At 48.2% G+C, this 24,236-nt stretch overlaps 2 protein-coding genes and 1 long non-coding RNA gene across 3 annotated transcripts in view; 2 read left to right on the top strand and 1 right to left on the bottom strand.

Annotated features, from left to right (window-relative positions):
* LOC144698212 (uncharacterized) overlaps positions 1-24,236 on the top strand; it is a 298,967-nt gene that overhangs the window by 7,815 nt on the left and 266,916 nt on the right. The window lies entirely within an intron of this gene.
* Positions 1-24,236, top strand: part of LOC144696877 (uncharacterized) — a 45,199-nt gene that overhangs the window by 3,956 nt on the left and 17,007 nt on the right. Inside the window, 1 exon segment of the mRNA XM_078568588.1 lies at positions 11,573-12,241. Within this exon segment, the coding sequence (XP_078424714.1) occupies positions 11,573-12,241 (669 nt within the window).
* Positions 14,829-18,583, bottom strand: LOC144696889 (uncharacterized). The gene is made up of 2 exons (XR_013580273.1): positions 18,445-18,583; positions 14,829-16,928 (listed from the first exon to the last, which is right to left on the bottom strand). It is a non-coding gene; the product is annotated as an uncharacterized LOC144696889 (long non-coding RNA).

The raw sequence follows: 24,236 nt of genomic DNA, 5'->3' as shown, positions 1-24,236 counted from the left end.
TCTTCAGTGTTGATAGAGCTGCACTCATCCAGGCAAGTGGGAGTATTCCATCACACTCCTGACTTGTGCCTTGTAGATGGCGGAGAGTCTTTGGGGAGTCAGAAGGTGAGTTACTCGTCGCACGATTCCTAGCCTCTGACCTGCTGTTGTAGCCATAGTATTTATATGGATAGTCCAGTTCAGTTTCTGGTCAATGGTAACCTCCAGGATGTTGAGACTGGGGGATTCAATGATGGTAATGCCATTGAATGTTAAGGGATGGTTTGTGCTGTGGTGGTGAACTCTGTGTTAAGCATAACCTGGTGTGGCTGAGGGCCCTACACAGTCATGGAGGCCTCTGCTCCATGTGCTGAAGATAAAGGCAGTGGGCTGAGAAGGTGCAGGATTCAATGGCCTCTGTTTGCTCTGGGCCCTCATCTCAGCCAGCTGAGCTTTCCGTTTCTTCACACCACTTCCAAGGCCCTGCCAAGCAGTCAGCTTCCAGAGGACACAGCCATTGGCAACTGTCTCCCCGTTGTCAGTGTCAATGTCCTCCATCTTCATATCCTCCTTGCAGTGGAGAGCTGGATGTCCAGAGGATTGTTTTTTTTTTTTTTGTAAAAATATACTTTATTCATAAAAATCTTCAATCACATTCCAAACCATTTCAAAAACAACATTACAAGGGTACAATCCAGGTTAAACTTTTACAAAATGTATCACCAGGTGCATCAGTACAAACAATATTACAGTCATTTACAGCCTTTCATTTTGATCTGTACAGCCCGAGGGGCTCTAAACAGTTCCCAGTCTCTCGGTGCGCTGTGGTAGAAAGGTCTTAGACAGCGACCCTTCCCCATTGCGCCTTTGCGGCAGCTGCCCCAAGCTTTAGTGCGTCCCTCAGCACGTAGTCCTGGACTTTGGATTGTGCCAGTCCGCAACAATCGGTCGGGGACAACTCTTTGTGCTGGAAGACCAACAAGTTTCGGGCAGACCAAAGCGCGTCTTTCACCGAGTTGATGATCCTCCAGCTGCAGTTGATGTTTGTCTCGGTGTGTGTCCCTGGGAACAGCCCGTAGAGCACAGAGTCCTGTGTCACAGAACTGCTCGGGATGAACCTCGACAGCAACCACTGCATCTCTCTCCAGACTTTCTTTGCAAAGGCACAATCCACAAGGAGGTGAACAACGGTCTCTTCCCCACCACAGCCACCTCGAGGGCATCGTGCAGAGGGGGTGAGACTCCTGGCGTGTAGGAAGGATCTGACGGGGAGGGCCTTTCTCACCACCAGCCAAGCTACGTCTTGGTGCTTGTTGGAAAGTTCTGGCGATGAGGCATTCTGCCAAATGACTTTGACAGTCTGCTCGGGGAACCATCCCACAGGGTCCACCCTCTCCTTATCCCTCAGGGCCTCTAGGACGTTACGTGCTGACCACTGCCTGATGGACTTGTGGTCAAAGGTGTTTTTCTGCATAAATTTTTCCACCAGGGACAGGTGGTACGGCACGGTCCAACTACTTGGAGCGTTCCGCGGCAGCGTGGCCAGACCCATCCTTCGCAACACCGGGGACAGGTAGAACCTCAGCACGTAGTGACACTTGGTGTTTGCGTACTGAGGGTCTACGCACCGCTTGATGCAGCCGCACACAAAGGTGGCCATCAGTATGAGGGCGATGTTGGGCACGTTTTTTCCCCCTTTATCTAGAGGCTTGTACATCGCGTCCCTGCGGACACGATCCATTTTCGACCTCCAGATAAAGCGGAAGATGGCTCGAGTGATCGCCATCGCGCAGGAGTGTGGAATGGGCCAGACCTGCGCCACGTACAGCAACAGCGAGAGTACCTCACACCTGATGACCAGGTTCTTACCCGCAATGGAGAGGGAGCGTCGCTCCCACATGCCCAGTTTCCTTTTCACCATAGCCACTCGCTCCTTCCAGTTTCTAACGCATGCCCCGGTCCCTCCGAACCATATCCCCAGCACCTTCAGGCCGTCAGCCCTGACAGTGAAGGGGACAAAGGATCGGTCAGCCCAGTTCCCAAAGAACATGGCCTCGCTCTTCCCACGATTTACCTTGGCTCCCGAGGCCAGTTCGAACTGGTCGCAGACGTGCATCAGTCTGCGCACCGACAGCGGATCCGAGCAGAAGACGGCGACGTCGTCCATGTACAGGGAGGCTTTTACCTGAGTGCCTCCACTGCCTGGGATCGTCACTCCTCTTATGCCCGGATCCTTCCTGATGGACTCGGCAAAGGGTTCTATGCAGCACACGAAAAGGACAGGCGAGAGAGGGCAGCCCTGCCTGACTCCAGATTTAATCGGAAAGCTATCTGTTTCCCACCCATTGATTGAGACTGCGCTACTGATGTTAGTGTAGAGCAGTTGGATCCAATTTCGAATTCCCTCCCCAAAGCCCATTTTGGAGAGCACATCCCCCATGTAGGTGTGCGATATTCTGTCAAAGGCCTTCTCCTGATCCAAGCTGATGAGGCAGGTATCCACACCCCTGTCCTGTACATAGGCAATCGTATCCCTGAGCAGCGCCAGGCTGTCAGAGATCTTCCTGCCTGGCACAGAGCAGGTCTGGTCAGGGTGAATCACCAATTCCAGAGCGGATTTGACCCGGTTGGCGATGACCTTGGACAGAATCTTATAGTCCATATTCAACAGTGAAATGGGTCGCCAATTTCTAATTTCCTCCCTTTCCCCCTTGTGCTTGTAGATGAGGGTGATGATGCCTTTCCTCATGGATTCTGACATGCTGCCGGCCAGGAGCATACTCTCGTACACTTCTAGCAGGTCTGGGCCGATCAAGTCCCACAGAGCCGAATACAACTCCGCCGGCAGGCCGTCGCTTCCGGGGGTTTTACTCTTCTCGAAGGACTCGAGGGCCTTAGTCAGTTCGTCAGGAGTTAGCGGTTTGTCTAGGCTCTCCCGCGTACTGTGGTCTAGGACCTCCGTGATAGAGGACAGGAAGGACTGGGAGGCCGTGCTGTCCGTGGGCTTCACGTCATACAGTCCGGCATAAAAGGATTTGCTGATCCTCAGAATGTCGGACCGTGATGACTTTACTGAGCCGTCTTCTTCCTTCAGGCTGCTGATCACAGAGCGCTCTCTGTGTACCTTTTGGAAGAAGAAACGTGAGCACGTCTCATCCTGCTCCACGGAGCGGACTCTGGAACGGAAGATGATCTTGGAGGCCTCCGAGGCAAAGTGCGAGGCTTGCTGGCCCTTCACCTCTTGGAGCTCCTCCTTGACATCGACCCCCATCGACTGCAGCCGGAGCAGATTCTGCATCTTTTCCTGGAGTCGGGACATTTCCCTCTGTTCCTTTCTAGCTTTCTGGGTGCCTTTGAGGATGAAAAACCTCTTGATGCTTCCCTTGATCACTTCCCACCAGTGTGTCAGGGACTCAAAGAGGGGTTTCACGGTTCTCCAACCTTTGTAATCCCTCTTGAGCTCCTCAATGTTCTCTGGGGTCAGCAGTTGCACATTTAGCTTCCATGCCCCCCTGCCCACCCTCAGGTCTTCCTCCAAGTGGCAGTCCGCCAGTAGGAGGCAGTGGTCAGAGAAGAACACTGGCTTGACCTCGGTGGATCTGACTGTGAATGCGCGGGACACAAACAGGAAGTCTATCCTGGAACGAATGGACCCGTCTGGCCGCGACCAGGTGTATCTACGCTGCGCTCCGTCTGCAGGGTTGCTGAAGACGTCGTGCAGCTTGGCATCCTTAACTGTTTCCATCAGGGATCTGGACGTAGCGTCCAATCTGCTTCCGGCCCTGCCGGATCGTCCAGCCGCATCGATGATGCAGTTGAAGTCCCCGCCCAGAATGACCGGCCTGGAGGTCGCCAGCAGCAGTGGGAGCTGCTGAAAAACCTCCAGCCGCTCAGCCCCTTGTGCCGGGCCGTACACGTTAATTAACCGGAGTGGAGCGTTCTTGTACATTACGTCTGCTACCAGGAGTCGCCCGCCCACCACCTCCTTGACCTCGGAGACGGTGAAGTTGCCTCCCCGCAGCAGAATACCCAGGCCGGAGGAACGAGAGTCGTTTCCGCCCGACCAGATCGATGGCCCGTGGGACCACCATCGTGACCATTGCCTGTAGGAGCTGAGGTGCGGTATCGCACACTCCTGCAGAAACAACAGGTCAGCTTTGACCTTGGCTAGGTAGTCCAAGGTCGCAACACATCGCGTAGTAGATTTAATGCTACGCACATTTATGGATACAATCTTTAAACCCATATTAAAGCATTTATTCTCCTACCAAACCCACTGTCTCTGAGAGTCCCAGACCTTTAGTCTGCTCCTTCATACCCGTAGTGAGCTCAAATTCCTTCACTTTGGATGGGCTGAGGTAGATCTCCTTGGCCGTGTTCTGCTCCAGTGGCATCTGGAGGTTCACGTAGTGAGCGGATTTTGAGATGACCTTTGCTGGAGAAGCTTCTCCAAAACTCACCCCCTCTGGGGGGTTGCTGTTCCCGGCTTCCTGGAGCTGGGGTGCGATGATTGCCTCACTGCTCCCAGATTCCAGGGGCTGTGGTGCACTGGCCTCCTCAGGTTGCAGGCAAAGTTGGGGTGCGTTGGTCTCCTTGTTGTCTCCAATTTTCTGGAGCTCGGGTGTCTCGTCCTCCAACGCCCTGGAGCTTTGCCGCCTCTTCTGTCGGTGCCGCTCTGGCACTTCCTCATCCGAAGAGCTGCTGCCCTTGTCATCCGTGTCGGATGGGAGACGCCTCTTGCCGCTTCTCTGGGAAACGCCTTTGCTTCTTCTTCGCTCCCTCTTACTTTTCTTGTTCTTCACCGTCCACCACTCCCCCTGCTGCTTTTCCACTGCTGCCTCCTCCTCCATTGATTCGCTGTCCTGAGGACTGGAAGGTTCAGGGGGTGGTGCTGTTGATTGGCTCTCTGTTGCCTCAATCTCTTTCTCCACCTTGTCTCTCTCTGTGTCCTCCTTTGTCCCGTTGAGCTCCCTGGGGGCCTTGGTGGTTGGAGTGACACGGAACATTTCTTCTGCTTCCCCGTGGTCGGCTTTGGCTGCCTGTGCGTAAGTACGGCAGCGTTTGGGGCAGGTCCTGTAGAGGTGACTTGCCTCGCCACACAGGTTGCAGCACTTGGCCTGTTTGCAGTCTTTTGTCTGGTGCCCTTCCTGTTTGCAGATCTTGCAGAGGGAGGCGCTGCAGTTGGCCGCCACATGACCAGCCTTGCCGCATGAGCGACAATGCTTGGGTTGCCCAGCGTAGACCAGGTAGCCACGGTTTCCCCCGATAGCGAAACTGGAAGGAGGGTGGAAAATGGCTCCCTTACCATCGGTCTTTAGCGTGACCTTAAACAGGCGTTTGCCTGTCCAGATCCCCAAGTCGTCTCGAATCTCAGTGCCGCTCCCCACCTTATCGAAGTACCTGGTGAGGAAGGTGACCACATCGGCGACAGGGACGAAGGGGTTGTACACATGCACCATCACCTCACGTTCCCGTTGCAACGGCAGAGAAAAGTGCGGCTCCGCCGTCAGGATCTTCATCTCCGGCAGGTCTCTCTTCTCCTCGAACACCCTCAGGAGCCGGACGCAGTCTGCCACTTGCTTGAACGTGACGTCAAAATAACCACCTTTGCGGGAGTCGTGCAGGGTGAAGATCTCCGTAGCTTGGAAGCCGCACGCCTTCAACAGGATCCTCCTGGTGAAGAAGCCCCGATCCATAGGTGATCCTCCTTCGTCGCTGTGGTTCACCGTGACTCGGACGGTGATAGGTAACCCACGGTATGAATTCGGATTGCGATTGGTTTTCGCCCTTCCATCCCGACCTTGCCATGGCAGGACCATGGTGTCGCCCCTGCAACACTACACTTGATCTTAGCCAAGAGGCCGAGAAGCAGAGGATTGTTACCCAGTGGCCAGTTCACCTACAGAAGAGCTCTGGGTAAACAGCCATCATCTATCCGATGGGTGTGGCTGAGCCAGCACTTTTACTTTGTAATGAGCGGCTGTTGATGGAATTAGCGTGTGCCAGGGCCTCCGAGTTGATGACTGAGAGATGCTGAGGAAACGTGTTGAGATGACAAAGGTGGAAACTGTTCAGCCTTTTCTCCTGCCCTGCATATGTTGTCCAGGTCTCACCACTGTCGAGGAATGTGCTGAGGACGCGGGCTTGGCAGACTCACAGATTGGTTCTTGGTCAGGTTGCTGTTGTTCCACATTCTCTTAAAAGTTTATCGATGTACACTTTTATATATATCTACAATTAATAAATAATATATAAACATTTTAATTATTGTATTATTTTTGCCTGTGATTCCTCCCCCACTCTGCCCCCTGTCCCAGAACAGCCCCAGTTTCCAGTCCTAGCTCTGTGCTGCCTCAGCTGCTCTCACCTGGGGACAGCGCCTCACAACCTGCTTCAGCGCACCTGAGCTCCACACCACACCCTGCCCCCCGCCGCACCATCATTGGTTGGAGGACCCACCCCCAATCTGTCCTCCAGTTCCACCCACCCTCTCCCTATTGGTTGGAGCGCACATCAGTCACCGCCCCCTCCCCAATTGTGATCACCTGGTCTGCTCCGCCCAGCTCCGCATCCGCTCCAGTTGGTGTCCCGTTAACCCCGGTCCAACTCTCAGGTTTGTACTTTATTTGGTACTTCTCCCTGCCCACTTCTCCACCCCCACCCAACATCACCACCCCTGGGTATGTCCTGTCCCACTGGAAGAACAGGCCCTGCAGAGGTGGCAGCACAGTGGTATACAGCTGAGAGGGAGTTGCCCTGAGAGCCCTCTACATTGACTCTAGACCCCATGAAGTCTCATGGCATTAGGTGAAACATGGGCAAGGAAACCTCCTGCTGATTACCACGTACTGTCCTCCCTCAGCTGATGAATGAGTGCTCCTCCATGTTGAGCACCACTTGGAGGAAGCACTGAGGGTGGCAAGGGCGCAGAATGTAACCTGGGTGGGGGACTTCAGAGTCTATCACTAAGAGTGGCTCGGTAGTACCACTACTGACTGAGCTGACCGAGACCTAACTGACATAGCTGCTACACTGAGTCTGCGGCAGGTGATGAGGGAACCAAGAAGAGGGAAGAACACATTTGACCTCATCCTCACCAACCTGCCTACCACAGATGCAACTGTCCATGACAATATCAGTAGGAGTGACCACCGCACAGTCCTCATGGAGAGAAAGTCTCACCTTCACATTGATGATACCCTCCACAGTGGCACTGCCACCGTGCTAAATGGGATAGATTTTGAACAGATCTAGCAACTCAAGACTGGGTATCCATGAGGCGCTGTGGGCCATCAGCAGCAGCAGAATTGCACTCAAAAAGAATCTATAAAGAATAGCCTGGCAAATCCCCCACTCTACCATTACCATCAAGCCAGGGGACCAACACTGGTTCAATGAAGAGTGCAGGGGGGCATGCCAGGAGCAACATCAGGCATAAAGATAAAGTTTCAACCTTTTGAAGCTATAACACAGGACTACTTGTGTGCCAAACAGCATAAGCAGCAAGTGATAAACGGCTAAGCAATCCCACAACCAATGGACCAGATCCAAGCTCTGCAGTCCTGCCACATCCAGTCATGAATGGTGGTGGACAATTAAACGACTCACTGGAGTAGGAGGCTTCACAAGTATCCCCATCCTCAATGATGGAGGAGCTCAGCACATCAGTGTAAAAGATGAGGCTGAAACATTTGCTACAATCTTCAGCCAGAGGTGCCGAGTGGATGATCCATCTCGGGCTCTTCCGGAGGTCCCCAAAATCACAGATGCCAGTCTTCAGCCAATTGAATTCACTCCAAATGCTGTCAAGAAGTGGCTGAAGGCACTGGATACTGCAAAGGCTATGGGCCCTGACAATGTTCTGGCAATAGTACTGAAGACTTGGTGCTCCAGAACTTGCTGCCCCTCTAGCCACTGACGCACAGTATCAGCAGTGTATCTCCAAGATGCACTGCAGGAATTCACCAAGGCTGCTTTGGCAGCAACTTCTAAACCAATGACCACTCCCATCTAGAAGGACAAGTGCAGCAGATATATGGGAACACCATCACCCGGAAGGAGAGTCATACAGACTCGAAACGTTAATTGAGTGTTTATTCTCTCTACAGATGCTGTTAGACCTGCTGAGTTTTTCCAGCATTTCCTGTTTTTGTTTCAGATTTCCAGCATCCACAGTATTTTGCTTTTACCACCTGGAAGTTCCCCTCCAAGTCACTCACAGTCCTGTCGCTGGGTCAAAATCCTGGAACTCCCTTCCTAACAGCACTGTGGGTGTGTCCATACCATATGAACTGCAGCGGTTCAAGAAGGCAACTCAACATCACCTTCTCAAGGGCAACTGGGGATGGGCAGTAAATGCTGGTCCAGCCAGTGAAGCCCACATCCCGTGAATGAATAAAAAAAATCAGTAACAATTTTCCAGCCGGGATTGAACCGGGGACTTTCTCATGTAAAGTAAACGTGATAATCACTGCACTGGGGAAATGAGTGTGAATCCCCCCCGGACAGAGGGGAACTGACCATCCATCTCTAGCTCTAATTCCCAAACAGAAAATGCTGCCAAGAATCAGCAAGTCAGGCTGAGTCTGTGGCCGCTCTCAGCGTTTGAAACCGTCACAATGCCCGGGTGATTGACGGCAGCTCCGGACCAATAGGAAGAGGGGGCGGGATTGGAGGACCCAGCGAGGGTGGCTGGCCCTCCAACCAATCGGAGTGAATGAGAGGGCGGGGCCGGACAGTGACTGAAGCATGCGCAGTGCGGGTAATGGCGGTGGGGAGTCGGGTCCATAATGGGTAAAGGGGGGGATGGCGGGGCGGAGGGAGCGATGGATCCGGCGGGTGGACGGAGAGGCTCCGGAAACATGTTGTGTAAACCGCAAACCCCGGAAATAAACTGACCGGTTCCCCCTCCCCCGTTTACACCGAGCGGGGCCGCAGCTCCCAGATCAATGAAGAGCCGGTTTGTATCAGGCTGGACATTGGTTCCAGAGGCTGGTCCCTGGTCTCCAGAGTCAGTTCTTTATCATTGAATCATTGAATGGTTACAATACAGACAGAGGCCATTCTGCCCGTGCTGTCTATCTGCAGGAGCAAATCAGCTGGTCCCACTCCCCTGCCCTTTCACTAACAAGACCAGCAGCAGATATTACCCATCCCCAGTTACTTGTGGAGAAGATGATGTTTGACCTTCTTGAACCGCTGCAGTCCATGTGGTGAAGATGCTCCCACAATGATGTGAGGTAAGGTGTTACAACCATGATGAAGGAACCGAGATATATGCCCAAATCAACAACAATTTGTATTTATATAGTGCCATTCATGTAATAGACCTTTCCAAGGTGTTTCACTGGAGTTTTATAAAGCAACATTTGACATGTAAGGAGATATGAAGGCAGATGGCCAAATGCTTGGTCAAAGAGGAAGGTTTTAAGGTGATTCTTAAAGGAGGAAAGTGAGGTCGAGAAGTGGAGGGGTTTAGGGAAGAAATCCCACAGCTTATGGTCTTCACAGCTGAAGATGTGGTCACCAAAGATGGAACAATTAAAATCAGGAAAGCTCAGGATGTCAGAATTAGAGGAAGCACAGATATCTGGAAAGCTTGTGAGGTTGGAGGATATTACAGAGTTATGGCGGGCAGTCACCCTGAAGGGATTTGAAAGCAAGGATGGGAAATTTAAAATTTTGGAGTTTCTTAACCTGGAGCCTTTGTAGGTTAGTGAGCACAGGGTCGAAGGGTGAACATTCGTGCCTCACAAGTGTCAGGCAATGACCATCACTATCAAGCATGAAGCTGACAATCTCCTTGTGACATTCAGTGGCATCATCATTGTTGAATCCCCCATTATCAATATCCTGGGGTTACCATTGACCAGAAACTGAACTGGGCCAGCCATATAAATACTGGAGCTACAAGGGCAGGTCAGAGGCTGGGAATTCTGTGGAGAATAACTCGCCTCCTGACTCACCAAAGCCGATTCACCATCTACAAGGTACAATTCAGGAATGTGATGGAATATTGGATTATCCAGTTGCCTGGATGAGAGCAGCTCCAACAACATTCAAAGCTCAATGCCATCCAGGACAAAGCATCTCACTTAACTGGCGCTCCAGTCACTTAAACATTCACTCCCTCCATCACTGATGCACAGCAGCAGCAGTGTGTCCCATCTACAAGGAGCTCTTCAGCAACTCACCAAGGCTTCTTTGACAACATCTTCCAAACCCACAACCACTACCATCTAGATGGACAAGGGCAGCAGATAGATGGGAACACCACCAGCTGGAAGTACTCCTCCAAGTCACTCGCCATCCTGACTTGGAAATATATCGCCGTTCCTTCACTGTCACTGGGTCAAAATGCTGGAACTCCCTTCCTAACAGCACCATGGGTGTACCTGCACCACATGGACTGCAATGAGAGCTGCAGCTCCCCACCACCTTCTCAAGGGCAATTAGGGATAGGTGATAAATGCTGTCCTAGCCAGTGACACCCACATCCTGTAAAAGAATTTTTAAAAAAGACAGAGGTGATGGGTGAACAAGACTTGGTGCGAATAAGCGCATGGGTAGCAGAGTTTTGGATGACCTCAAGATTACAGAAAGGATGAATGTGGGAGGCTGGCTGGGAGTGCGTTAGGATTGTTAAATCTTGAGATAACAAATGAATGGTTGAGAGTTTCAGCAGCAGACAAGCTGAGACTAGGGTGGAGTCGGGCAATGTTTATAAGATGGATACAGACGGTCTTGGGGATGTAACAGGTATGTAGTTGAAAGCTCGACTCAGTTTTAAAGATGACTCCATGGCTCCTGGTTCAGTCTCAGACAGTTGCCAGGGAGAGGTATGGAGTCATTGATTAGGGAGTGGAGTTTGTAATGGGGACTGAAGACAATGGTTTCAATCTTCCCAATATTTAAGTGGAGGTAATTTCTGTTCATCCAGTACTGGATGTCAGACAAGTCAGGATGGTCTGTGACTTGGAGGGGAACTTGGAGGTGATGGTGTTCACATACACCTGCTACCTTGGTCCCCTGCTACTCTGGTCCTTCTAGGAGGTGGAGGTTGAGGGTTTAGGAGGTTCTGTATTTCTGGTCAAGTTGTTGATATAAAGAATCCCTCTCCTTCGCCTCCTGCCTCTCCCACCTCTTTCTCTCTCCCTTTCACCCCTCCCATTGAGGCCAGAGTTGTGTGTAGGTCCACACACACCCTTCCCTTCCCTGAAGGACATTAATGAACCAGTTGGGTTTTGATGACAATCCAGCAGTTTTCATGGTCATTTTTTCCTGGTGCTGGCCTCACAAATTGCCAGATTCAATCAGCTCAATTTCACAACCTGCCTTGCGTTTTTGTGGGTTCTCTCTCACTCTTTTTTCCCTGTTTTCGATCGATTTGACACGGTATTAGAAAGTGAGGATTTTCCAAACATCACACCAGGATTTGATGCAGTCGCCCAATTTATCATGAGTATCATCAGAATTTGAACATGGAAGGAACAAGCATCGTTCACAGTGGGGAGAAACTGTACATGTGTTCTGTGTGTAGTCAAAGCTTCAACCAATCATCTGGCCTTTCAAAACATAAATGCAGTCACAACAGGGAGAAACTGTGGAAATGTGGTGACTGTGGGATGGGATTTAATTACCCATCAGAACTGGAAACTCATCAGCGCACTCACACAGGAAAGAGGCCATTCACCTGCTCTGTCTGTGGAATGGGGTTCACTAAGTCAACCACTCTGCTGACACACCAGCGAGTTCACACTAGGGAGAGACCGTTCACCTGCTCTGTGCGTGGGAAGGGATTCACTCACTCATACACCCTGCGGACACACCATCGAGTTCACACTAGGGAGACACTGTTCACCTGCTCTGTGTGTGGGAAGGCATTCATTAATTCATCCAACCTGATGACACACCAGCGAGTTCACACTGACGAGAGACCTTTTAAATGTCTGGACTGCGGGAAGTGCTATAAAAGTTCTCAGGAACTGATGTACCATCAACAAGTTCACACTGACGAAAGACCATTCAGGTTCTCTGACTGTGGGACTGGGTTCAGACGATCATCTCACCTCGCTGTACACCAGCGCACTCACACTGGAGAGAGACCGTTCACCTGCTCTGAGTGTGGAGAGGAATTCACTCAGTCATACACCCTGCTAAGACACCAGCGAGTTCACACTGGGGAGAGGCCATTCACCTGCTCTGAGTGTGGAAAGGGATTCACTCAATTATCTAACCTGCTGAGACACCAGCGAGCTCACAAGTCACAACAGTGATTGGATTTTGCTGTTAATCAAATCCCGGACTGAACTGTGTTCATTTGGTCTGTTAATAAGCTGCACCCTCGTTATAGAGGCTAATATTCTGGACAAAGATCAAGTTTGTTTTCTTTGTGATAACCACACTGTGTAATGTCTTTTTAATATCTCTGAAACAAGTTAGTTCCTTTTGAAGAGCTCTCCCTCTCCCCCGTCTCCTCCATCCTCACCCCTAACAACAAGTGTGAGGAGCTCATGGAGCTTCTTTATCACTAAGATTGAGACAATCTGATCAGCTGCTTCCCTCCCTTTCATTAGCCCACTTGGTCATTCTGTCTTTAAACTTCCCCCTTGTCTGAACTCACATCTTTCTCCAGTTTCTCTCCTACCTCCCATCATACCCCCTCATTGCTCATCTTGTCCATGAGGCCTGCCTTCTTCTCCCTTTACTCTTTCCCCACTTAAAGCACTGATCACCCAACTTCCCTACGTTACCTGATATTGTTAATGGCTCTGTCTCTCTTCTGATACTGTCCCTCTCCCCTTTAGATTCACCCTCATCATCCACCCCAAAAAACCTTTCACACCACCGTCTTTGCAAATATTACCACCCCATCTCCAACCTCCCTTTCCTCACCAAAGTCCTTGAAGTTGGTGTTCCCCAAGGATCTATCCTTGGCCCCTCCTATTTCTCATCTACATGCTGCTACTAGGCGACATCACCCAAAAGCACCGTGTTAGTTTTCACATGTACACTGAGAACGCCCAGCTCGACTTCACCACCATCCCTCTCCATTCCTCCACTATTACTAAATTATCAAACTGCTTATCCGACATCCCGTACTGGATGAGCAGAAATTTCCTCCAATTAAAAATTGGGAAGACCAAAGCCATTGTCTTCGGTCACCACTACAAATTCCGTTCCCTAACTACCGAGTCCATCCCTCTCCCTAGGAACTGTCTGAGACTGAACCACACTCTTCACAATCTTAGTCTCATATCTGACCCCAAGATGAGCTCCTGACCACATATCCACACCATCACTAATACCAGATCTTTCAATCTCCATAACATCTCCTGTCTTCACCCCACCCCAGCTCATCTGCTGCTGAAACCCTCATCTATGTCCGTGTTACCTTTAGACTTGACGATTCCAATACATTTCTGACCAGCCTCTCACGTTCACCCCACCGCAACACGGAAACGTGAGATTATCCAAAACTCTGCTACCCGTGTGCTTTCTCAGACCATGTCTCATTCACCCATCACCCCTGTGCTCACTGACCTTCATTGACTCCTGGTCAAGCAATGCCTTGACTTTAAAATTTACATCCTTGTTTTCAAATTCCTCCATTGCCCTGTCCCTCCCTATCTTTGTAATCTCCAGTTTCACACATCCTGTGAGATATCTGCACCCTTCTTATTCTGGCCTCTTGAGCATCCCTGATTTTAATTACTCCCCCAATGGTGCCTGTGCCCATGCATGAAACTCTGAAATTCTCTCCTTAAACCTCTCTACCCTTCTAGCTCTCTCTCCTGTTTAAAGATGCTTGTTAAAATCTGCCTCTCCAGTCAGCTTTTGGACATCTGTTCAGATAAAGACCAGTGTGACTCAGTGTTAATTTTTTCTTTATGATAACTCCCCCGAAGCACCTTGGGATGTTTTATTACATTAAACATGTTATATAAATACAATTTGTTACTGTTTCACAATAGTCAGTATGCACATGGTAAGATTCCACAAACAGCAATCAGACCAGTGACCGATTAATCCAGTTTTTTTGGTGTCAGTTAAAGCATGAATGTTGGTCCCACTACACCAGGAGAACACCCCTGTGGACAGTATGTGGGGTTGTTGAGATCTCCTGAGCTGAGAGTGGAGCTGATTGAGCTGTTGGGTCTGCAGTGTACCTTGAAGAACCGCTGTCTGGGATCTTTCCTCTTAATTCACTGACTCCCTGAAGTTGTTTGTGCAGTAAAATAGTTAATCGATCCAAATTTAATCTTTGGAGAAAAATCTACAACTTTAAATCAGCTGTAAAAGAGAAAGAAAATTCTTGTGTTCATTTAACACCTTTCACACCCTCAGAACATCCCAAAGTGATTCACAGTCAGTGATGCATTTTGGAAGGAAGAATGAGGAGAGGCTGTATAAACTAAATGGTTCAATTTTAAACAGAGTGTGTAGCAACAAAATACTTGGGGATGAAAGTACACACTTCTTTCATTGTGATAAGGCAAGTTGATCAAACTGTTTTAAAAAATGCTAATGGGATCCTCCGTTTATTAATGGAGGCATGGAATACAAAAACAAGGAAGTTATCCTGAATCTTTATAAATCCCTGATTAGCTCAAATATTGTGTTCAATTCTGAGCACTGGGTGAGGGCCCCATTCAGCAAAAGGTATTCAAATAGAACTGGATACAGATAAATCATATCACTGCTCACTGACATTTAGATTTGATTTACTGCTCCTGATACCTGGCACCTGCCATAATCTCAGGAGAGACCAGTAACTTGTTATTCAAAACAGAAGAAATCTGAAATCTCAGTTATTTATGGAAAGGATGAAGACACAAGATTCCATAATTTAAACAGAAGAATTTTTACTGTACGGGAGTCAAGCAAACCAAACACTGAACACTTTCTTAGTTAATCATCTATACTCTAAAACCCAAAGTCAGCATTAGTTCAACATGAATTAAAAGGCAAATCATGGTCAATTATAAATGATAAATTACACATTAAATGGCAGATACAATTAAGACAGGTCTTATGATTTGACTTGGCAGTGTATCTCGCTTATATGTCATCAGTCTCAGTCACAACTCAGAACACTGTCTTCCTCACAAGGAATTTCAGCTCCTCTTCTTCTAGGATGTAGCCTGATCTCCAGCCAACAGCAGCGCACAACCAACCTGAGTTCCACGGACATGGTCTTCACCAGAAATGACACACATCTGCGGAACCACCTCAACTCTGCTTACAACGGTCTGGATGGTGTAGATCCACCAAGTAACAGAAACAGCTGCAGCAACTGTATATTTCCTTATTCTCAGCTCCTGTATCGAGTCTCTATCTTCTTCAGCCTGCCTGGACTGCAGTACTGAACCCATCATCCACCACTGAGCTCTGAGGGCCCTCTGTGACCTTTTATATGATTTTAACCAGGTTCAGTCTTAGTTTGCTTTGAAAGTGGGAGGGTCAGTTCCTTTCTCAGTTTCCCTTTTCAATTAGGGTCTGTCTCAATAATTACAACCTCTGATCACAGATTCCAGAACACACCTCTTAGCTCGAACCATCACATCAACAGGTGGAGCAAATGACTGGCCTGAGGCCTGTCTCGGATAAAAACACAAGGACCACTTGTCATCACAGAATCATTGAAATTTACAGCACAGAGGAGGCCATTCAGCCCATCATGTCTGTGCCACCTGAAAATGAGCTCTCCAGTCTAATCCCACTTTCAAGCTCCTGATCCATAGCTCTGTAGGTTACAGCACCTCCAGTGCATTTTGGAGTACTTTTTAAATGCGACTATTTCTGCCTCGACCATCCTTTCAGACAGTGAGTTCTAGACCCTCACCACCCTCTGGGTGAAAACATTCCTCAACTCCCTGCTAATCATTCCACCAATGACTTTAAAAATCTGCCACCTGGTCATTGACCTCTCTGTTAATGAAATAGGTCCTTCCTACCCACTTTATCTGGCCCCCTGACTAGAACTGTGCTCAGTACTCTAGCTGTGATCTAACTACTGTTCTTTATAGTTCCAGAATAACCGCGCTCTCACCTTCCATTGACTTCAATGTAATGGAAGCTGACGAATGGAACCTATCAGCATTTGAAAGACATTTACAAATGATTTGAGGGTTTCTTACAGTTGGGATCTTTCTCTGTTCTGCCCACTCCAGGTGTTAGGTAACAGACTTTCTCCTGGGAATATTGAGCTGGAGTATTGGGCCATGTGTTTCCTTGTTCATCTTGTTGACTCTAAATGTTGAATCTTGTGGTTTCAGACACCAGATAATCAAGCTCACAACAACAGATTATCTTTTCCTGACTTTATTAACAACACTGCAATCATACAGACAGAGTATAGTCCCCCAATCTGGAGAACAGGGATCATGTTGGGGTAGACTCCTTGTTGTTCGAGTATGTCCAAGCTGTAAATGATTCCATTGTTTTCTGTGGCTCCTCTCATGACTGAAGAGTCCGACGTGGGATTGACATGGACGCCCACAGAACTGGCAGTTCATGTTGTTGTTGGTACCGGGGGAACTTCTGCAGCTGCTCCACCACTGGTCTTCCTCTGGGCACATTGGATGTTGCGAGTCTGAAGTAGATGGTCCTTGAAACATGCTGAACCAAATTTCAGTGTTTGCCTCCACATGGGCCGGTCGGCTGCAGTGTTTTCCCCAGAGAGGTGGTCTGCAATACAGAAGTTTGTAAGGGTCTTTTTTAAGGTTTTCTTGTACCGTTTGTACTGACCACCTTGATGTTGTTTAGCCTGAGACAATTCCCCATTGACGATCTGCTTGGGGATTCTGTCATCATCCATGTGGGGGACATGGCCTGGCTATCTAAGCGGAATTTTCTGGAGGGTGGTCTCCGTGCTGTTGAGCCCAGCACGATGGAGAACCTCTGGAAGATATGGGAGCTGGGACTTGTCCATGAGAGGAACCAAAGGTCTGAGAAGTGAAATAATCCAGAGTTAGATAGGAGAACGTAAGAAACAAGAGCTGGAATAAATCATACAGACTCTAAAACCTGCTCCAACATTTAATCAGATCATGGCTGATCCTCAATTTCAACCTCCACTTTCCCACTCAATCCTCATAACCCCTAATTTTCTTAGAGTCCAAAAACCAGTCAATTTCAGCCTGTAACACAGTGAATAAGTGAGCATCCACAATCCTCTGGAGTAGAGAATTCCAAGGATTGACAACCCTCTTAGTGAAGTAAGTTATTCTCATCTCAGTCTGAAAGGCCAGAGATGATGCCTCCTAGCTGTAGAATCTTGGAAACAGCCTCTCAGAATCTTCCATTAAACTGCAGAGAGTATAGTCCCAGTCTACTCAATCTCTCATCATAGCACATTCCATCATCCCAGGAATCAATCTAGTGAACATTCTCAGAGCCTTCCATTAAACTATAGAGTATAGGCCCAGTCTACTCAATCTCTCATCATAGCGCAACCCCATCATCCCAGGAATCAATCTCGTGAACATTCTCAGAATCTTCCATTAAACTGCACAGAGAGTATTGTCCCAGTCTATTCAACCTCTGATCATAGCGCAACCCCATCATCCCAGGACTCAATCTACTGAACATTTGTTACAATCCCTCTAAAGCAAGTAAATCCTTCATTAGGTAAGGAGGTCAAAACTGTAAACAGCAGTCCAGATGTGGTCTCACCAGAGCCCTGGACAATTGTAGCAAGACTTCCTTACTCTTGTATTCCAATCCTCTTGGAATCATCACCACCATATCATTTATTTTCTAATTGCTTGCTGCACTTGTATGTTCATTTCCTTTGCTTCTTGTACAAGGAAACCCAAATCCCTCTGAACAACAACATTTAGTTTCTCACTATTCAAGAAAGATTCAGTTTCTCTCTGCTTCTTATCCAAGTGAATAGCCTCACATTTTCCCATATTATACTCAATCTGCCACCTTCTTGCCTACTCATCCAACCTGTCCATGTTCCTTTGCAGACTCCTTGTGTCCTCCTCACAGCTTACTTACCCACCTAACTTGGTATGATCAACAAACTTGAACACATTGGATTCAGTTCCATGAAGTTATTCCTGAATATAGACTGTAAGTATCTGAAACCCCAGTCCTGCTGCTTGCGCTGTTCCAGAATAACAGCCCGCTGACCTCAACATGACATGATTATTCCTAATCTCTGTTTTCTGTCCTTTAACCACTCCCCCACCCGTGCTAATATTTTACCCCAACCCCATGAGCCCTGACCTTGTGCAACAACCTTTTGTGTGGCACCTTATCAAATGACTTTTCAAAATTCAATCATTACATATTCCCTTGTTCCCCATTATCAAATCTGCGAGTTACATCCTCAATAAATTCTAACAGCTTTGTCAAACACGGTTCCCCTTTCATCAAACCATGTTGACTTTCGTCTAATCATATTGTCCTTTTCTAAGTGCTCTGTTACCACTGCTTAAAAATAGATTCCAGTACTTTCCTGATGACTGATGTCCAGCTAAATGGCCTGTAGTTCCCTGTTTCCTCTCTCCTGCTTTTCTTGAATATTGGGATTACATTTTCCACCTTCCAATCCATTAGCACCATTCCAGAATCTAGGGAATTTTGGAAAATCACAAGTGGTGCATCCAATATTGGTGCAGCCACCTCTTTCCGAATCCTGGAATGTAGGCAGTGAGATCCAGGGATTTGTCAGCTTTCTATCCCAAAAAGATCCAAAAATGGAGCAGTCAGTAACAAGAAGCCAATGAGTCTCCTTTTATCCTGGAGAAATCAAGGAGTTGGCACACACAAAGGTGATTCATTGGACACCAAACCCCAATTCAGAAAGCCAGAATTCTGTCAGAATGAACATGGTTCAGTCCTGGATGTGATTATCAGCAGCAATATCAGCAGAATCAAACACCTTGTGGACTCACTGGTGTCTCAGCAGGTGGGATAACTGAGTGAATCCCTTCCCACGCTTGGAGCAGAGGAATGGCCTCTCCCCAGTGTGAACTTGATGGTGTCTCTGCAAGGTGGATGAACGACTGAGTCTCTTCCCACACGTGGAGCAGGTGAATGGTCTCTCCTCAGTGTGAACCTGCTGGTGTGTCAGATGCTGGGATGACGTAGTGAATCCCTTCCCACACATGGAGCAGACAAAAGGTTTCTCTCCAGTGTGAACACGCTTGTGTTCAGCAAGTTGGGATGACAAGTGAATCCCTTTCCACACTCAGAGTTGGTGAATGGCCTCTCCCCTGGGTGCACATGTAGTTGTTCAGTGAGGCGGGGTGAACACCTGAATCTCTTCCCACACTCAGGGCAGGTGAACAGCCTCTCCAGTGTGCACACGTAAGTGTTTTGTGAGGTGTGTCGAAGACCTGAATCTCTTCTCACACTTGGAGCAGGTGAATGGTCTCTCTCCTGTGTGAAGTCCCCGATGTTGAATTAAAAGTGAAGGAACGATGATATATTTCCAAGTCAGGATGGTGAGTGACTTGGAGGGGAACTCCCAGGGGGTTGTGTTTCCACCTATTTGCTGCCTTTGTCCTTCTAGATGGTAGTGGTTGTGGGTTTGGAAGGTGCTGTCAAAGGAGCCTTGGTGAATTACTTGGTAACCTTGTAGATTGTACACACTGTTATGGATAGCAAGCAGGTTACAAAACAGAAAACAGACAGAAGAGGTTAAGAATAGCTACTCAAGACTGGTAAAAGGTGAGAAGTGGTGTTCCACATGGAGTAATGCTAGGACCACTGTTATTCACAATTTACATAAATGATTTGGACCCAGAAATTGAAACTCCAATTTTAAAATTTGGGACAGAGTTACAGTAAATCACTGATAAGAATTCCCAATCAACAAAACTTTGTAGCATAGTTCATTAAATCTTTAATTCTGTTGCTGCCTGAACAAGGACACAAGGACCTGATGCAGTTAATACTGAGCAAGACTGCAACAAAATCCTTGGATCTAAAATGCACACATGAATAAAACAGGGAGTTCCTGGAAACATGCTGCAGGTTCTTCATTACCTGGAGATCAAATGTCTGTTGTATAATTGTCCCAGCAGTTAACACGATCTTGCGAACTTTTGCATGTGTTATTTTAATACAGGCTTTAAACGATATAATTGAACTGCATTTTATTATGTTAAAAGTGCTATATCAATACAAGTTGTTGTTGACGTTGGCTTAAAGTGGTAGATTCAGGACTGTCACTAAAATATCTTTAAAACTTCACAGAATAATCACAGTCACTTTTAAACTGGAAACTTAATCCTGGTGTTTAAGTTTCAGTCAAGGATAGAGCACAGTTTTACCCAGATCTCTGATTTAACAGCACATTTCCAGTCTGCCTGACTCAGGTTGAATAGCCACAGTTGTAAAGGAGCCTTCTGCTCTGCACCTAGGAGCTTTGAACCACCATGGTGACAAACCAGAAATCAGAGGGTTAGATTTATAGGGAGTTTGTATTTTTCCATCCATTTTTCTATGTGGCCTTGGACTCCACACAACCTGACCTTGGTCATCTTTAGGCTGTATGTACTGCACAGAAGTGGCTGTGACACATTTCTTGCACACCTCAGGATTAATCCACATGTGGGTTTTGCTGTCAGTGAAGAGAAATGAGTAAGGCCAAAGTGCCATTTGTCCCTCTCAGCATGACCCTGAAGGACTGTGTCCAGGCTGAAGTTCTGTTCCTGCCGTGCGATCCTCCCCCAGATTGTCCTTTCTGAGCTCCAACCAGGTGATGTTAAACACTCAAGTGGGAAGGATAAAAATCTACAACAATGTGTTCAAACCAAAGCTTGACATGCTATTCGACATCTATACAGAATAATAAACAGCAGCCCAATTATATGGTCCAGTAAAATCTGCAGAAACAACCCCAACTGTCAGAATGAAAGAATTCAATCCTGAACATGATTAACAGCAGCAAAAAATGCAGAATCCAACCCCTACAGTCACTTGTGAACTCGTTGGTGTGTCAGCCAGGAGCCTGACTGAGTGAATCCCTTCCCACACACGGAGCAGGTGAATGGCCTCTCCTCAGTGTGAACTCATTGGTGTGTCAGCAGATCCTTTTTACTTTTAAAGGCCTTCTCACAGTATGAACATTCAAAGGGTCTCTGATCAGTATGAACAAGTTGGTGTGTCAGAAGGTGGGATGATCGAGTGAATCCCTTTCCACACACGGAACATGTGAATGGCCTCTCAACAGTGTGAACTCGCTGGTGTGTTAGCAGGTCAGATGAATTAGTGAATCCCTTCCCACACATGGAGCAGGTGAATGGCCTCTCCCCAGTGTGAATTCCCTGGTGTGTCAGTAGTTTGGATGGCCGACTAAATAATCGATTAAATCCCTCCCCACACAAAGAACAGATGAACGGACTCTCCCTCGTATGAATGCGCTGGTGTGTCAGCAGGTAGGATGACTGAGTGAACCCCTTCCCACACACGGAGCATTTGAATGGCCTCTCTCCACTGTGAGTTTGCTGGTGCCTCTGAAAGTTTGATGAATGACCGATTGCCTTCCCACACATGGAGCAGATGACTGAACTCTGTTCAGTGTGAACGCGCTGGTGTCTCAGAAGGTTGGATGAATGAGTGAATCCCTTCCCACACATGGAGCAGGTGAACGGCCTCTCCCCAGTGTGGCTGCGTTGATGAATTTCCAGCTTTGATGGGGAACCAAATCCCTTCCCACAGTCCCCGCATTTCCATGGTTTCTCCGTGGTGCCGGTGTCCTTGTGGCTGTCCATGTTGGATGATCAGATCAAACCTCGTCCACACAGTTTATTCCCACTGTGAAAGGTGTGAAGCTTTTTCAGGCTGTGCAACTGATTAAAACATTTCTCCGTCCATATTACACATTCAGTGATATCCAGCTCCTGATGTATTGAGTGAATCGGTCAGACTTTGACGTGATGTTTGGTTTGAGTTTCCTGTCAGCAAATCTTCCTGTTCAAATATCCTACAAAAGGGATTCACAAAAGTCAGTACAGGATAGAAATCCAGAACAACACAATCCTAGTTTCTTTCCTTTTTCTAATCTGTTCATGCGATGTTGGTGTCACTTACAAGGCCAGTATTTGTTGCCCATCTGGAATTGCCTTGAGAAGGCGGTGGTGAGCCACTTCCTTGAACTGCCTGTAGTCCACGTGGTGTAGGTGCAGTTCGAAAGAAAGTACCAGGATTTTGACCCAGCAACGGTGAAGGAACAGCGATATATTCCCAAGTCTGACTTATGATGGAAGAAAGGTTATTGATAAAGCAGCTGAAGGTGGTTAGGCCTAGGATACTGCCCTGAGGAACTCCAGCAGCGATGTCCTGGGATTAAGATAACAAAGAATAAATAAAAATACTGACAAATATGAAATAGTGTTGTTGATAAAAGAGATACTCATTCAATTTTTCAGAGATGGCTGATTCCCCAGGGGTTCACTCTGACTCCCCTGACTGACTGACTCAGGGTCCAGTCCTCAATCCCCCCTGATTGGTGACTGAACTCGCTGCTCCTTTGCCCCTCCGGCCTCTGAGCTCCTCTTGCTGTTGTTTCCCAGGACAGTCAATGCCCGCTCTCCAACATGACCCTGTCAGATGGAGTTCAGGGGCTCAGAGGAAGAAAAGAAAATGAGGCGGTGAATCTGAGTTGGGAGAAACAAGGAGAGAAACAGGATTCAATGGAGAAACTGAGCGGGGGGCGAGTGCAGCCTCAGGAACTGCGAGTGCGGCTCTCAGAGGCCGAATGAGAGCGGCCGGGCCCGGCGGCCGTGCGGTGATCTCCCCGGGCTGGGGGTCAGGGCTGCCCATTAAAGCGATGCTGCAGCGCCTCTCCCATCCTCGCCGCCGCTTCCAGGTTTCTTCGGCATTTCCACCGAGTCCGACTCACAACAAAGGGACCGCCCAGAATGCCCAGCGGCTGGTCCAGGGGAGCATGCGCACTCTCAGCGCCTGGGGAAAGGCGTGAGTTGAATAGAGCGGTTTCTGGGACGCAGGGGATTGTGGGACTAATGTCGCCATTAATCAGCAGCTGTCTGTAAGGTTTTCACTGCATCCTGACAAAAAGTCAACGGCATGAAATTCTTTCTTGCTTCTCGATGCACAGATTTTGCTTAACCTACTTAATATTATCAGTAGTTGCCTCAGTATTGGAGTTGGATGCCCTTGTCTGCCCCTGGCCTCCTGAGTAGACCTTTAGTGTTGCATCAGTTTGAACAGGAGTGGAGATGAAGGAGGAGCTTCTGAGCAGTTTTCAGCACAGTGCAGCCCAACAATTCTCAATGTGTGGGACTACCAAGTGAGGTTGCTAAACAGACACAGCCCCTACAATGTAAACAAATATTGTTTTCAGAACAATAATTTCAGTATAGGCTTTTAATTCATTTACATTTCGTTCTCTTAAATTAATTTTTGTGGCGTGGGCTTTTGCGAGCAAGGCCAGCAAACATAGTGGATGAGTGTGGCTCCAATTACACTCTAGAAGTTCAGCACCATCCTGGACAAGGCTGTCCGCTTGAGCCACTCACCACCTTTAACATCCACTCCCTCCACCACCGACACAGAGTGGCAACAGTGCATACCACCTACGAGATGCACTGAAGCAACTCATTAATTTTGTTCTACAACACTTTTCAAATACACAACCTCTACCACCTAGAAGAACAAGGCGAACAGACACGTGCGAACACCAGCATCTACAAGCTCCCCCCACCCCTGCCCCCACACCCCCCCGCCTCCTCACAAGCCACACACCATCTTGACTTGGGAACTAAATCACTGTTCCTTCACTATTGGTGTATCAAAACCCTGGAACTGCCTTCCTAGCTCCACTGTGGGTGTACCTATGCCACATAAATGTAGCAGTTCAAGAAGGTGGATCACCACCATCTTCTCCAGGGCAATTAGGAGTGAGATATAAACGCTGGCCTCGCCAGCAATACCCACATCCCGCAAAAGACTAATAAAAATGATCCAACCTACTCCACATTAAGGTGATTGTGGGCCTTCTTGATCCATGGCAGTCCTTGTGGTGAAGGTGCTTTAACAATGCTGTGTGGTAAGGGGTTGCAGGATTTTCACCCAACAATGATGAAGGAACGGTAATATATGCCCAAGTCAGGATGATGTGTGTGACTTGGAGGGAACTTGGAGATTTTTGCATGCACCTTCTGTTATTGTCTTTCAAATGGGTCGAAGTCAGTTTTAGAAGGTTCTGTCTAAGTTCTTGTCGACATGACAATGTATAAGATCCCTCTCCTTCAGTATCATCCCCCCTCCAAGGG

This window comes from Cetorhinus maximus, chromosome 23 (assembly GCF_964194155.1).
Source record: "Cetorhinus maximus chromosome 23, sCetMax3.hap1.1, whole genome shotgun sequence".
NCBI lineage: Eukaryota > Metazoa > Chordata > Chondrichthyes > Lamniformes > Cetorhinidae > Cetorhinus > Cetorhinus maximus.
Note: the sequence above shows the minus strand (reverse complement) of the source record. Positions and strands in the feature narration are given on the sequence as shown.